This window comes from Dreissena polymorpha, chromosome 8 (genome assembly GCF_020536995.1).
Source record: "Dreissena polymorpha isolate Duluth1 chromosome 8, UMN_Dpol_1.0, whole genome shotgun sequence".
NCBI lineage: Eukaryota > Metazoa > Mollusca > Bivalvia > Myida > Dreissenidae > Dreissena > Dreissena polymorpha.
Genome location: NC_068362.1, coordinates 96,477,160 through 96,493,747, shown reverse-complemented (window position 1 = coordinate 96,493,747; position 16,588 = coordinate 96,477,160). Strand labels below are relative to the sequence as shown.

Genomic DNA, 16,588 nt, shown 5'->3' with positions numbered 1-16,588 from the left:
AAATAGATTTTCATTAAAGATTTTCATTGCCACAATCACAATGGTTAAGGAAACAATCCGAATGAAACTAATCAATGAAATTATTTGATTACATGTACATCCAAGTTGAATAAAAAAATTATCATTTTAAATACAGATCTATAATCGTTCCCTTCCAACCTACCTCTAGAATTTTAATGATGTCATTCATATGGGCATCTGACTCTTGCAGTTTGCCTCTGCTGTTGTATGTGATCAGTTTGGTTTCTTTAAGTAGTTCTCTGAATTCTGACTTGGCAGTCACATACCTCTCTCTCAGGTATTCATCAAACTCAGCCTCACGCCGCTGGAAAGGAAAAATGAACTTAAAACAACTAGAGCTTTGTCACAAACGTGATGTATACCCCCACGTGCCGCATTGACAAAGATTATTTTGCATGCTGTGTTCACAAAACAAGAGAATCTAATTTATGGCGATTTTTTAAGAATTATTATTCCATTATCATTTATGGCCATTTTTGACCTTTGAACTCAAAGTGTGACCTTGACCTTTGAGATATCGACATAATTCTTTTGTGCAACACACCGTCCAATGATGGTGAACAAATGATTTTAAAATGTCACAAAAAAGTTAAGGCCCAGACAAGCTCATTTATGGCCATTTTTTACCTTTGAACTCAGTGTGACCTTGACCTTGGAGATATCAACGTAATTCTTTCGTGCGACACACCACCCAATAATGATGAACTAATGTGCCACATGATTTGAAAATCTCAAAATGAGCGACATAGTTATGGCCCGGACAAGCTCATTTATGGCAATTTTTGACCTTTGAACTCAAAAGTGTGACTTTGACCTTTGACCTTGGAGATATCGATGTAATTCTTTCGCGCATCATACTGTCGTGTTATGGTGAACAAATGTGCAAAATGATTTTAAAATCTCGCAATGGACAACATAGATATGGCCCGGATAAGCTCATGTTTTGCCTTTTTTGACATTTTAACTCAAAATGTGACCTTATCCTTGGAGATATCAACATAATTCTTTCGCGCGACACACCGTCCAATAATGCTGAACAAATGTGCCAAATGATTTTGAAATCTCACAATGAAGGACATAGTTATTGCCAGGACAAGCTCATGTATGGCCATTTTTGACCTTTGAACTCAAAGGTCTGACCTTGACCTTTGAGATATTGACGTAATTCTTTTGCGCAACTCACCGTCCAATTATGGTGAACAAATGTGCCAAATGATTTTAAAATCTCACAATAAATGACAAAGTTATGGCTCCGACAAGCTCATTTATGGCCATTTTTAACCTTTGAACTCAAAGTGTGACCTTGACCTTTGAGATATTGACAAAATTCTTACGCGCGACACACCGTCAAATGATGGTGAACAAATGTGCCAAATGATTTTAAAATCTCACAATGAACAACATAGTATTGCCCGGACAAGATTTCGGGACAGACAGACCAACAAAGTGACTCCTATATAAAACAAGAGCACCGCCTTGCGGGTGCAGACCGCTCATCTATTTTCTTTTTAAAGGTGAAGGGACTCTCATTTTCAATCACAAAGGAGAGAGGGGCGGAGTGAAGAGGGGTGTATAGTCTGGGGGTGTGGAATTTATTACATTATCTTCCAAAAATGCAAAAAAAACCCGCAAAAAACAAGATGTGTTTGTGAAACACAATGTCCCCCTATATGATGTTTGACATTGTAGGATGACCTTGACCTTGTGAAGGATGACCTTGACCTTTCACCACTCAAAATGTACAGCTCCATGAGATACACATGCATGCCAAATATCAAGTTGCTATCTTCAATATTGCAAAAGTATTCATAAAATAAGCAATTTGGGCCACATATATTTGACCTCTGACCTTGAAGGATGACCTTGACCTTGACCTTTCACCACTCAAAATGAGCAGCTCCATGAGATGCACATGCATGCCAAATATCAAGTTGCTATCTTCAATATTGCAAAAGTATTCATAAAATGAGCGATTTTGGCCACATATAATTGACCTCTGACCTTGAAGGATGACCTTGACCTTGACCTTTCACCACTCAAAATGTGCAGCTCCATGAGATACACATGCATGCCAAATATCAAGTTGCTATCTTCAATATTGCAAAAGTATTCATAAAATGAGCGATTTTGGCCACATATATTTGACCTCAGACCTTGAAGGATGACCTTGACCTTTCACCACTCAAAATGTGCAGCTTCATGAGATACACATGCATGCCAAATATGAAGTTGCTATCTTCAATATAGCAAAAGTTATTGCAAAATGTTAAAGTTGGCGCAAACAGACAGACCAACAGACAGGACAAAAACAATATGTCCCCCACTACTATAGTGGGGGACATAAAAATAAAATCGGGGGGTGTGGTGGTAATTTGTGAGATGATCTTAAAAAAAAAAAAAAAAAAAAATTTAGGGGGGGGATTCGGGTGGGGGGAGGGGTGGGGGGGTGGGGGGGGGGGATTCTTGGGTGCGATGGTTGGATGGTATTTCAAACATAAAATAATAAAAATAAATATTTGTGTTTTTTAACTGTTTCAAAAAAAAATATTTGGGGGGTGGGGTGGGGTGGTATAGTGTGAGGGTGTGGTGGTCATTTGTGAGATGATCTTAAAAAAAAAAAAAAAAAAAAAAAAAAAAAAAAAAAAAATTGGGGGGGGGGGGGGGGAGGGCACAGGGGATGGTTTGGGTGGAGTCTATTGTGGTATGTCAGGTAAGTGTAGTTTTGTCAAAGTATCAATCAAATCTAATCATAAATAAAGAAGTTATGGCAATTTTTGCAAAATTTAATAATTTGACCTTGAGAGTCTCGTCATTCAAAGGTCAAGGTAAAATTCAACTTGCCAGGTACAGTAACCTCATGATAGCATGAAAGTATTTGAAGTTTGAAAGCAATAGCCTTGATACTTAAGAAGTAAAGTGGATCGAAACACAAAATTTAACCATATATTCAAAGTTACTAAGTCAAAAAAGGGCCATAATCCCGTAAAAATGACAACCAGAGTTATGCAACTTGTCCTTTTACTGTACCCTTATGATAGTTTGCGAGTGTTCCAAGTATGAAAGCAATATCTATGATACTTTAGGGGTAAAGTGGACCAAAACACAAAACTTAACCAAATTTTCAATTTTCTAGGTATAAAAATGGCACATAATTCTGTCAAAATGCCAGTCAGAGTTACATTACTTTGCCTGCACAGTCCCCTTATGATAGTTAATAAGCGTTGCAAGTATGAAAGCAATAGCTTTGATACTGTAGGAATAAAGTGGACCTAAACACAAAACTTAACCAAATTTTCAATTTTCTTAGTATAAAAAGGGCACATAATTCTGTCAAAATGCACGCCAGAGTTATCTAACTTTGCCTGCCCAGTCCCCTCATGATAGTAAGTAAGTGTACCAAGTTTGAATGCCATAGCATTGATACTTTCTGAGAAAAGTGGACCTAAACGCAAAACTTAACCAAAATTTTCAATTTTCTAAGTATAAAAAGGGCACATAATTCTGTCAAAATGCACGCCAGAGTTATCTAACTTTGCCTGCCCAGTCCCCTCATGATAGTTAGTAAGTGTACCAAGTTTGAATGCAATAGCATTGATACTTTCTGAGAATTTTGAGTATAGTTTTTTTCTATACTTTCTTTTCAAAAAATAGATGAGCTAAAAATCGCAAAAAACAAATAACTGCTCAGTTTAAAACAAAACATGATGTTGAACATCTGAAACTAAATCTAGTCTTAAGAGCATTACCCTGTCACTGGAGGAGAACTTTGTATAGCGCGGGTCCTCTTTTATCATCTTCTTGACCTCCTTCCAGGACGAACTCAAGGTCAACTGAAATAGAAGCACTAATATCAGTATGTAGCACATCACAGTGATCGTATATTGAACTATTCGCCACTTACTTTTGAAGACCCACATTTGAAGGGTCTGATAAAAAATCAGTAGATACATTAGTTTAACTAACTTCCTTCTATTAGTAATTCAGAATATTTTTATTGTAAATTATTTGTCTTGGTATAATTCTCTTTTAGATATTGGTTAAATTTTAGTAAACTTCATATGTCAATGTGAATTGATAACTTTTTAGTAGGTAAAATAATCCTGTCTTAATATCATTGTCCAACAAATATAGAGTTAATCACATAGAACTCAATCCTAACCTATAATCCTACCTGAAAACAGCCATACTGGAATCTACCGTAGGCAAAGAATAGGGCACAGAAATTATACAATGACATTTCACCAAACATAGTCCTAGGGCAAGCCGTGATTTCATCCCACAAACACCAAGGTTCCAACAAACAATCTAGCAGTGCAAGCATGTTGCATAACACACATGAGATCAATGCGAATGATATGACATGCACATTTAAACTTCATGATGATGAATTTTTTTTACGTTTAAAATTTATCACTTAAGAAATGTGGTAGAAATTCATTCCACCAACTTATGCAGACCTACCGACTGAATACAAACTAGACTGTAACTCCTACAAAACCCTCCCTGTAGGAGTATTAAGTGAGATGGCACACATCGACTTACGTCAGGTGTTTCGTCTAGCAGCTTGTGGAACATGTCCTTGCTCTTCTTGGCAAGTGCCTTTATGTGCTCCTCAAACAGCGTTTCCTTCTCCTCCCGTTCCAGCAGGCTCGCCAGCTCCCAGCGGTGGTCCTTACGCAGCTGCTTACGGGTGTCACGCCACAGCGCCTCACTGTTACGTACCTGAAAAAGCAACACTAATATATTATATATGTAAATATTATACCTTACTTAACTGTTACGCATCTTGAATATTATCACAACTGCAACTATTATATCTGGAATAGAAGAATAACTAATACTATACTATCTGCATCTTGCGCATTCTGCATTGCCATTGTGATATACATAATGCAATTCAGCAATTAAATTTATCCTCCTATTAATGTGGAATATTACATAGAAAAGAAGATATACATGCAACATGTAAATCTTAATTTTCACAAGATTATTTAGCGGATATAGAATAGAAAGTAGCTTTTTTTGTAAAAAAAAAAGAAATATGAAACTAATGAGTTGTATATGAATGATTGAATACAAATATGTTTATATCCACTTATAAAGTATATGTCTATGACCTGCTATGTTTATAACATGCATGTATATAATACTAAATGCAGAAAATACAATTGTGCACATTAGTTTTTTTCTATACTTTCTTGATTGCATAGTGACCCATGCAGTTGCTTATTGAGTGAAAGATCACAAGTTTGAGAATCATACGTGGCATGTTTCGTTACCAACCCAGACGCTAGTTAAATCCAGAAGTATTTATTGCCTTCCTGCCAAGTGTCGGGCATTAAGGATAGGGAATAGAGAGTAAGATATTCATTAAGGTGTCCCCACAGTAATAACTGGCGGCCAGCCTACATGGTTGACACTGTAATGAACAAACACTGTCAAAGATTTAAGTTTTAAGGTTTACTGTTTATTTTTTTACTATAATGTCATGCCGTGTAATTTAAGGAGCACCAGTTTTCACATTTAAGACAGACGTACTGTTGAACATCTGCACTCCCTGTGCCAATTCTATATCAAATGGAAAGCAATCCTGTAACTATTGGTAACTATTTGTCAACAAGCCATCTCATTACAAAACACAGAGGAGACTTGAGACATGAATCAGGGGATAAGGAAGAATAGCAGTAGAAATAATTTTATGATAAATGTCAAGTTATTTGTTCTGAGCTGGAAGTTGTTTCATTTAAAATGTTGCATATTAAAATACCAACACCACCACAAGGGACATAATTGTCACAAAACCAGGTTTTCTATTTGAAAGTCTGATAAAGGGAGACAATTCAGGACACCTGGTTAAAAACATACCAAGTCCACCAAAAGAGCGTTAAATAGCTGTATAGCCTCGTCCTTCTTGTGCAGTTCTCGTTCTTTCTCTCGTTCGCGCAGGCTGGTGGACAGGCTGCTTCGCACCTCCTCCTCCCGTTTACGTATGCTCGCCTCTACACGCTCCTGCTTCTCACGAGTCTCCCGTGTCTTACGATCCTCATCGTTGTCCGACTCCTGAGGGAGGAAATAGTTTGAACATATTTATTCTAGCTCCATTTGAAGCCCAAGGTTTATTCAATATGGCCCTGGGTACTGGGAAACAGTACTTTGGTTTGTTCTGGGAGGATCTTTATAACTCTGGTTTAACAGAAACAGAAAACCAAAGCACACTTTCTATTTGAAAATGTAGATTTAAAAGAAAACAAGAGTGCCAAACTGTCACAAGATACGCCCGTTTGAAGATTTTGGACAACTTAATAACTTTACAATGTTCCAGTTTTGAGCTTGACCTACATTTCATCTAGACACAACTTCTGACCAAAAATTTGGTGAAGATCAGATGAAAACTACTTCAATTAGAGAGCAGACACCATGCTAAATGCTTGAAATGCCCTAAGTGACCTAGTTTTTGACCCAGCATGACCCATAATTGAATGAACTTTACCTAGATATCATTTCGACACAAATTCTGACCAAATTTGATGAAGATCGGATGAAAACTACTTCAATTAGAGAGCGGACACCATGCTTAATCCTTGAAATGCAATAAGTGACCCTGTGACCTATTTTTTGGCCTGGCATGACCCATATTTGAACTTGACCTAGATATCATCTAAACACAACTTCTGACCAAATTTGGTGATGAGCGGATGAAAACAATTTCAATTAGAGATTGGACAACATGCTAATTGCTTGAAACTAGGGCTGCAACGGGTACCCGAAATATCCGATGATCTCGGATCCAACTTCAGATTCGCGGGTACGGATCCACCCCTGGAAATATCGGTTCCGAATATTTATTTTCATAGTTGTATGTAACCAGGCGCTGTTTTCACGAGTATTGTTTTTATACAGACTGGTTCTGTTTGAAAGATAAAATATAAGTTTAATAGTCGATATTTATTGACCTTTGACAGTCAAATAGTAGATCATTCGAGATCCTTCGGCTTTTATTGTCTAAGAGTGTCATTGGACATTCCGTAATGAGCGCGGAAAGCAAAACTAAGTCAAAATCATGGAGGATTTACACATTACAAATGCAATTCCTAATGGCAATAAGTAAGTTTTCAATCCTTATTGTCTTTCTGAGTTGTATTAAAAACAACGGTAGTGGATCCATTGTGGCTGGAATGTTATTCAGGTAAATTTTGTATAATTTCGCGACCTGTCAAATTGCGTTCTTGCATCATGTATTGTCTTGAAAGCATCTTTCGTCATATATTTAGTGTTTAAATGCTATCTTGTGATGCAAGGAACCTCAGTGACCAGTGAGAGAATCTTCTCCACAGCAGGAGACCTCGTCAGTGCTCATAGGGCTTGCCTGGACCCGAACAATGTTGATATGTTTATTTTTGTGAAAACAAACATCAAACTGTATGAACAGTGAAAAGTGTATTTTGACAAGCAAACTATTAAGTGAATAAGTGTTGAGGTTTCGTTTTATTCTGTTAACAATGTAAAACGAGAAATTTGTTATGTTTTTTTGTTAATAAATGTTTAATGTTTTTAGTCAAATTATACTTCTAAAACATTGATTTCTTTAATTTAGACAGAATTGTTAATTTCCTCTTATCTGAGTGATCCGTTTTTGGATTCGTTGCAGCCCTACTTTAAATGCAGTAAGTGACCTTGTGACCTTGTTTCTACCCCGGCATGACCCATATTTGAACTTGACCTAGATATCATTTAGACACAACTTCTGACCAAAGTTGGTGAAGATCTGATGAAAACTACTTCAATTAGAGAGCAGACATCATGCTAAATCCTTGAAATGCACTAAGTGACCTTGTGACCTAGTTTTTGACCCGGCATGACCCATATTCGAATTTGACCTAGATATTGTCAAGATACAACTTCTGACCAAATTTGATGAAGATCAGATGAAAACTACTTCAATTAGAGAGCGGACACCATGCTAAATGCATGAAATGCACTAAGTGACCTCATGACCTAGTTTTTGACCCGGAATGACCAATATGCAAACCTGACCTAGACATCATTTAGACACAACTTCAGACCAAATTTGGTGAAGATCAGATGAAAACTACTTCAAATAGAGAGCGGACACCTTGCTTAACCTTGAAATGCACTCAGTGACCCCGTGACCTAGTTTTTGACCCGGCATGACCCATATTCGAACTTGACCTAGATATTGTCTAGATACAACTTCTGACCAAGTTTGGTGAAGATCAAATGAAAACTATTTGAATTAGATGGACACTGCTGTGGACCCGATTGCCCGCCCGCCGCCAAGGTGAAACTATAATACGTCCCGTTTTTAAAACAGGCATATAAAAAGCAATTATCAAATGTCTCCGTTCTAAAGTTAATATACCGTAATTACTCAAGTTTTCTGACACTTAAATTATTTTTTTTGGTGTCCGAAAATTTAGATACGAAAAATATTCATAAAGTACGAGTGTCCGAAAATTTTGAGACAAATATGTTATGCTTGTTTGTCAATTATTATTTTGAAATAAAACCAATTAATAAATGTGCAATAATTGTATTGTGATGTACTCTCCTTACTCTGCTTTAAATAAAATACAACTTCACTTATTTGCATTCTCTTACCTGAAAAGGTTTATAAAAACGTTATAAAAAACAAGAGATTTGTTTGTCAGAAAAACAATGCCCCATATTGCGCCGCTTGGATTTTTTTTTTCGACAATTGACGTTGAAGGATGACCTTGACCTTGAACTTCCACAACTCAAAATGTGCAGCTTCATAAGAACGCCGCTTTGAAATTATTTATTTTGTTGACCTTTGACCTTGAAGGATGACCTTGACCTTGAACTTCCACCACTCAAAATGTGCAGCTTCATGAGAACGCCGCTTTAAAATTTTTATTAATTTTTTTTGATCTTCGATCTGAAAGGATGACCTTGAACTTCCACCAATCAAAATATGCAGCTTCATGAGATACACATGCATGCCAAATATCAAGTTGCTATCTTCAATATTGAAAAGGTTATGGCCAATGTTAAAGTTTTCAGACGGACAGACGCCATATATTTGACATTTGACCTTATAGGATGACATTGACCTTCACCTTTCAACACTCAAAATGTTCAACTCCATGAGATACACATGCATGCCAAATATCAAGTTGCTATCTTCAATAGTGAAAAAGTTATGGCCAATGTTAAAGTTTTTGGACGGACAGACAGATGCCATATATTAGACATTTGACTTTGAAGGATGGCCTTGACCTTCACCTTTCACCACTCAAAATGTGCAGCTCCATGAGACATATGCATGCCAAATATCAAGTTGCTATCTTCAATATTGAAAAAGTTATGGCCAAAGTTAAAGTTTTCGGACGGACAGATGTCATATATTTGACTTTTTACCTTGACGGATGACCTTTACCTTCACCTTTCAACACTCAAAACGTTCAGCTCCATGAGATACACATGCATGCCAAATATCAAGTTGCTATCTTCAATAGTGAAAACGTTATGGCCAATGTTAAAGTTTTTGGACGGATGGGCAGACACCATATATTAGACATTTGACCTTGAATGATGACCTTGACTTTCTCCTTTCACCATTCAAAATGTTCAGCTCCGTGAGATGCACATGCATGCCAAAATATCAAGTTGTTATCTTCAATATTGAAAAAGTTATGGCCATTAAAGTTTTCGGACAGACGAACAGACTGACATACACACATACTGACTGACACACTGACGGACAGTTCAACTGCTATAATCCACCCTATCGGGGGCATAACAACCCTACTACTTCCTGAATACGACAAGAGTGCCTGAAAGGCCCAAAGTCGCTCACCTGAGATAACAAAATATTATTGGGATTAATCTTCTGACCAAGTTTCATGAAGATCGGAAAATAAATGTGGCCTCTAGAGTGTACCAAGGTTTTACTATCGCTATATAAGGAAAAATGCCCTGCCCCCTGGCAGCCATGTTTATCAACCAACCAGAAGCTATTCAACTTTTTTTGAACTCGTCCAAGATATTATCGGGATGAATCTTCTGACCAAGTTTCATGAAGATCGGACAGTAAATGTGGCCTCTAGAGTGTTAAAAAGATTTTACTATAGCCATTTAAGGAAAAATGTCCCGCCCCTTGGAAGCCTTTTTTTTCAAGCAAACATAATTATTTTCAAACTCATTCAAGATATCATTGAGACCAATCTTCAGACAAAATTTCATCAAGATTGGACAATAAATGTGGCCTCTAGAGTGTTAACAAGGTTTTACTATATCCATATACGGAAAAATGCCCCGCCCCCTGGCGGCAATGTTTTTCAACCAACCGGCATCATTTTCGAACTCGTCCAAGATATTATTGGGATGAATCTTCTGACCAAGTTTCATGAAGATTGGAAATAAATGTGGCCTCTAGAGTGTTAACAAGATTTTACTATAGTCATATATAGCCATATATGGAAAAATGCCCCGCCCCTTGGCAGCCATGTTTTCAAGCAAAGGTTACCATTTCTGAACTCATCTAAGATATCAGTGGGACAAATCTTCTGAGCAAGTTCCATGAAGATCGGAAAATAAATGTGGCCTCTAGAGTGTAAACAAGGTTTTACTATAGCCATATTAGGAAAAATGCCCCTCCACCTGGCGGCCATGTTTTTCAACCAACCGAAATCATTTTCGAACTCGTCCAAGATATTATTGGGACAAATCTTCTGACCAAGTTTTATGAGGATCGGACAATAAATGTGGCCTCTAGAGTGTTAACAAGATTTTGCTATAGCCATATAAGGAAAAATGCCCCGCCCCTTGGAAGCCATGTTTTTCAAGCAAACGTCACTATTTTCGAACTAATCCAAGATATCATTGAAACCAATCTTCTGACCAAATTTCATGAAGATTGGAAAATGAATGTGGCCTCTAGAGAGTGAACAAGGCAAATGTTGACATCGCACGACGGACAAAAGGCGATCACAAAAGCTCACCATGAGCACGTTGTGCTCAGGTGAGCTTATAATATCATTTCTGTTAAATGAAATCATTGTTTATTACCTGTATTCATGGTAATCTACCCAATAACGCAATTGTAATGGTCCATGGCCCTCTGGGAATTCTATGCCAGGTTTTATGACCTTAATCCGGTCGAAAATTCCATTATCAAAGGGTCCCAGATAAGCAAAAACGCGGCAGAAATCTACTAAAATAGCGCTGTTAAATATACTGTCCGAAAAATTGGGAGTAATTTATTATGGCCAAAACCCGTATGTCCGAAAATATTGAGTCACGAAAAATAATTATTTTCGCTAAAAAGGGGGGTGTCCGAAAACATAGTGTCCAAAAACTAAAGAGTAATTACAGTATCCTTCCATTCTTTTGTTATTATAATGGAGAGTAAACAAGACTATTGTCAAGCAATATAAGTCCCCTACCGACTCATTGTCAGAAATTCCACCATTTTCAGATTTAAACAAATGTATATATTTGTTGCCATAGCAACCAGAATTTTTGAAGTAACAAAATGAAATGACGTGCATAATGTCCATATTGCCATCTATCCATGTTTCAAGTTTCATGAAAAAATATTTAGAACTTTAAAAGTTATCGCAGGATCCAGACAACCACCATTTCAGCAGTATTTTTAGTCTATTTGATGCCATAGCAACCATTATTTTTGACGTAGGAACGAAATGAAATCACGTGCATAATGTCCATATTGACATCTATCCATGTTCCAAGTTTCATGAAAAAATATTAAGAACTTTTAAAGTTATTGCAGGATCCAGAAAAGTGTGACGGACAGACGGACGGACTGACGGACGGAGCGCAAACCATAAGTCCCCTCCAGTGAAACTGGTAGGGGACTAATAATATTTTGAAACAAAAATGTTCAAACACAAGCGAATGACATTCTGTTAGATGACTTACTTCATCAAGCGTCTTCACGTAGTCCTTGAACCAATCCTCTCGCCGTGAGCTGCTTTCAACAGCCTTGTAACGAGGATCAGAGTCAATCTTGCGCTTGATGTCGCTCCAACGAGAGTGGCGCTCAATGTCCGAGGTCTCCTTCAGAAGGCTCATGAACTCAGATTTCGACTAAAACAACAGAAAACAAGCAAATGAAACACTGGGGAGGCCACAGCAGGGTTCACCATAGGAGCACTGCACTTGGATATTGATAGGGAAAGATCTAGAATGTAAATGAGTACACGGTACTGCTGAATATCTATTCATATCTATTAGGGCACTATCACAACAATGGCGTTCTTGCCTCTGGGGTATTGCAATTTCACACTCAACAGAGTATACTGTTTGGTCTACTCAGGTCATTTAAGCACGAGTTCTATCAAATTTCTGATAAAATGTACAGTATTTTGTGCAGTTTATATTTTTTCATAAACAAGAGCACCGCATAACGGGTGCCAACGCTCGGCTGCAAAAGCTTGTCAGAATTTTTTTATTTTTTTTAGAGGTCACAGTGACCTTGACCTAGTGACCCAAAACTGGGTGTGGCGTGTAGTACTCATCAAGGTGCATCTACATATGAAGTTTCAAAGTTGTAGGTGGAAGCACTTTGATTTTAGAGCCAATGTTAAGATTTTAGCACAAAGCCTACGGCGGACGGCTGACGACGAGCTGGCTATGACAATACCTCGGGTTTCCGAAAAAAGCCAAGCTAAAAATGAAATTTGAGAATGAAACAAAGTGCGAGAAACTTGGCCGTTTGGTTTTGACATATCAGTTTTCATATCAGGGTTTATCTACAACAGGTTTAACTGTAACTAAGAAGCTATTCAACTTTTTTTGGTCGACCAACCTAGAGAGAGAGCGAGGGTGACCAAAAATGAGCAGGGCGTAGCAACATGATACTCTACTCCAGATCTTTCCACACATCAATATCAATATGTGAGCAATGTTCTTGTTGAACTCTTTAATGATGAGAGCATGTTCCATGGTTAAATATTAACCATTCATGCACTTTTTTTGCACTGTGGACTGAGTTGAAGACATAATGAAATGAAATGCCTTTTCTCAAGCAAAACTTTTTGTGTGCAATAGACATATGTGCATAAAGGAAAACATTCTACCATTTCCATGCTCATAAAGTGAAAATAAACTTAATATCCAGTTTTAGTGCAGATGTCGATAATTTTTAGAAATATTTTCCAAACAAAATATTGAAGGAGTAATTCATACATTCATCACTCATTAATTCATTTATATTTTAAGGAATGAGCTTAATCATTCACAATTAAATGTTATTTTGCATTCAGGACTAAATCATTAATATAATATAACGATTATGTTAATGAAGAAGTTATGCTGCAATAAACACGGAAATTAGTGAACAGCCTCCTGTTTGTAAGTCTTGTCTGGCCTTCACTCCTGAAATAAAAGGTCAGTTAACCTGTAAAGAAAATTGTATAATACTGACCATTGAAGACTGGACAAGACAAAAATCATGAGTGAAATAAACAAGTCCGTTTTTGCAATAAGATTGAATTTCATGCTAAACAACATAATTATGTTGTTGATTTTTGTATTAATGTCAAGTAACTTGCTGCATACTAATGCCAGATTTTGTAAAAAAATAGAACTGATACTGTTGTACCCCCACATCCTTATGCAATTTTGTCTGAAGGCATTGGCAGTACAGTTTTAAGAACTGTTTTTCCTACAAGGCAGGCTTTATACCAATGAAGTTTCATCTTGATACTTCATATTTAAGTCAAAATATGCCTTGGACAAAATTAAGCAAGGTCATTGACAAGGCCAATAATTGTATAATCATGAAAGCCTCACTTAAATATATCAATGCCTACTTCAGTATTTTTTTTCAGAGATTTGTAAAACAGGAGGCTGTTATATTAATATGTGTCAAGGTACGTTATATATAAACTGGATGATACTTTTAATGTAACACTAATTAAAGACAAATAAAAGAAACCAGTTTCACAAGCAAAAATATAATGTTCTGTAGACAGTAAAATATTTGCTAAACCTTGTCACATATTAGCTGCAAATTACAATATTTAAAAGGCACAAATGTAGTTTTAAAACATATGATTTATATGATGAGTAAAAATTTACAATCAAATAAACAAACTGAAGCTTTATTCTATGGTACCATATAACATGGCACCGTTGAACAATTTTACAATATCACAACAGATGTCATTTTGATTAAAAGATTAATAAAGTAACATAAGGACAGTATTCTATGTATGCTACAGAGCAAAACATGTAGGTCAAATTAACCTTTACTTTCAGTACCAAATACATAAAACGTTTCTAAAAATATAAATTATAATTATCCCAAATGAAACTCCCATAAGACATCAATAAATTAACCTGTATGTTTATCACACTTGACATTACCTGCTGAATTCAATTCAATGTGAGACTACAGCAATTTGCAGTTAAATCTTTGCTTCGGGACTTCTGAAAAATGTGCTATTACTAAACACGAATGTTTTCATTGAAGAAAAGCACATGTTGAAACATAATTTTTTTGATGAACCTAATTATTCAATCTATGTTTTCGGACACCTTGACTCAAAATTGGCTTGAATTCCGTCTTTGTGACCAAGCTTCTTAATCTTAAGAAAATGGGTTGTGATTTGAAATGTTTCTGCTCTTATATTTCACAACTTGATTTGAAAAAAGGTTATTGCAAAAAAATGAAGTATTCTTACGAAATAATGCCTACAATATATACATGATTATATATATATATATTTATTTTTTTACAGTATACATGCTAATGTCATAAATTTATGAACCTCAATATTGTCCTAGACAAATATATCGTAGATTCTATGTTTTCGGACATACCAATTAGGTTTCATGACTTATAAAATCTTACACACAAACATAAAATCTATAAGTGTCCGAAAACATAGATACAATTCCAAACTTATTCAATATAAACAGCATTAAAAGGATGATTGAAAGACAACAGATTTTTCAAGTAGTTTTTGTTGAGTTTCATTAACTTTTTCTTCTTAAGCCATAGTAAAGCTATCAGACAGTGTTAGCCTTTTTCATTAAATTACTTATGCAACCAACCAGATCACATATGATTTATAACCCTTTAATAGCATTTAAAAACATAAAAGGTATGAAAAGAAAGATTGAAGTTATTTCTATCAAGGCTGAAAATAACTGTTTAATACCTAACCTAATGAGACTAAACATCAACTGTAGTATATTACAATTTATAGTTAAAGACACACAAGAATATAAAAAAATATTGCAAAACATATGTTGATAGACACAAATATTCATAAAAATCATTTCTCAACATTTAGAAGGTATCAGTACCGGTGATAACAAACCCTGGACCCTTCACGTTGGGAAAACGCGATCCAGTCATTTACGACTGATGTCGAAACGTGCACACAGCAGGAATGCTACATGGTCTGGACGTATTTTCAACGCCATGTTGAGGGGGGTCGGCTTGGTCAAAAGTGATATAACAGCAATATTAAACATTAGTATCTTGCATAGTGATGGAAAAAATAACCGTTATAAACAAACATTTCAGGGCTTCATTAGTAAGGTAAAACCACAATGACAAAAATATGATGGAGCATTTAAAATGCTGAATTGATACAAGTTATTTAGGATATTAAACAGATTAAATAAATATGAACTTGTAAACAAATCAAAGCTTTTTCACAAAACAGAGATATTGTAGAAATATATATGTTTTGATATCGAAGGTTGTGAGTAATTCAAAACAATAATTTATTTCCAAAATAATACTTATTAAATATAGAGAAATATATATTATATAATATTCAAGCAAAATATCAATATGCCTTAATTTTAGAACATGACAAACTTTACAACCATATGAATGCAGATAAACAAGTTTAATGCAAATTACTTCTTTCACAAATGAAATACCGTACTGAGAGGGAATAAGTTACACATGCAATTTGTGAAGTAAATGAGGATTGAATGACCTTCAGTAAATAAGCATTAGTTCTAACTTTTTGGAAAAAAAACAACAAACACAACCAAACTAGAAAATACAGGGCTCATACTGGCTCTGAATTTTCTGGAGCCAATTTCTGCTGCCGCATGCTGATATGTTTCATTGTCAAGGATACTTTGGTTCCAATAGCTTATTGTAGATATTGATATACATTTAAGTGTGCTTTATGTGTGAATACCAAAATGGAGTAATGAAATAGTAAAATACCTTGCACTTTTATAAATAAACAGATAAAAAATGTGCTATTCATTGATGATTTCAATACGTTAATCATAATGCGTTCATACATTATTTCAGTTAAAATGCCACAAATTTTCCCAATCCAAAGGGACCCTGCCCCATTCACAAAATGGTGAGAAAAAAACACTGACTTAATGAAGACAACAAAATTCTAATATGCCAAGTATTGAATTAATAGTGTGTATATTTATTTATAACGGAAATAAAACCCATTTACTGAAAGTCATTCCCTGCAACAATATAAAATTATAATATTGCTGTTTAAACACGATTTATTTAATATATGAAAAATCAGAGCAGGAAATATATTTGCATCAAATAGTTTTGTTC

The 16,588-nt window shown here is 35.7% G+C and overlaps 1 protein-coding gene across 1 annotated transcript in view; it reads right to left on the bottom strand.

The window, feature by feature from the left end:
• The window catches only part of LOC127841368 (transcription elongation regulator 1-like), a 43,043-nt gene that overhangs the window by 1,708 nt on the left and 24,747 nt on the right, over positions 1-16,588 (bottom strand). Inside the window, exons 13-17 of the mRNA XM_052370173.1 lie at positions 11,944-12,111; positions 5,887-6,081; positions 4,564-4,743; positions 3,768-3,851; positions 164-325 (exon numbers count right to left, since the gene is read on the bottom strand). Of these exons, the coding sequence (XP_052226133.1) occupies positions 164-325; positions 3,768-3,851; positions 4,564-4,743; positions 5,887-6,081; positions 11,944-12,111 (789 nt within the window). The remainder of the gene's footprint in view (positions 1-163; positions 326-3,767; positions 3,852-4,563; positions 4,744-5,886; positions 6,082-11,943; positions 12,112-16,588) is intronic.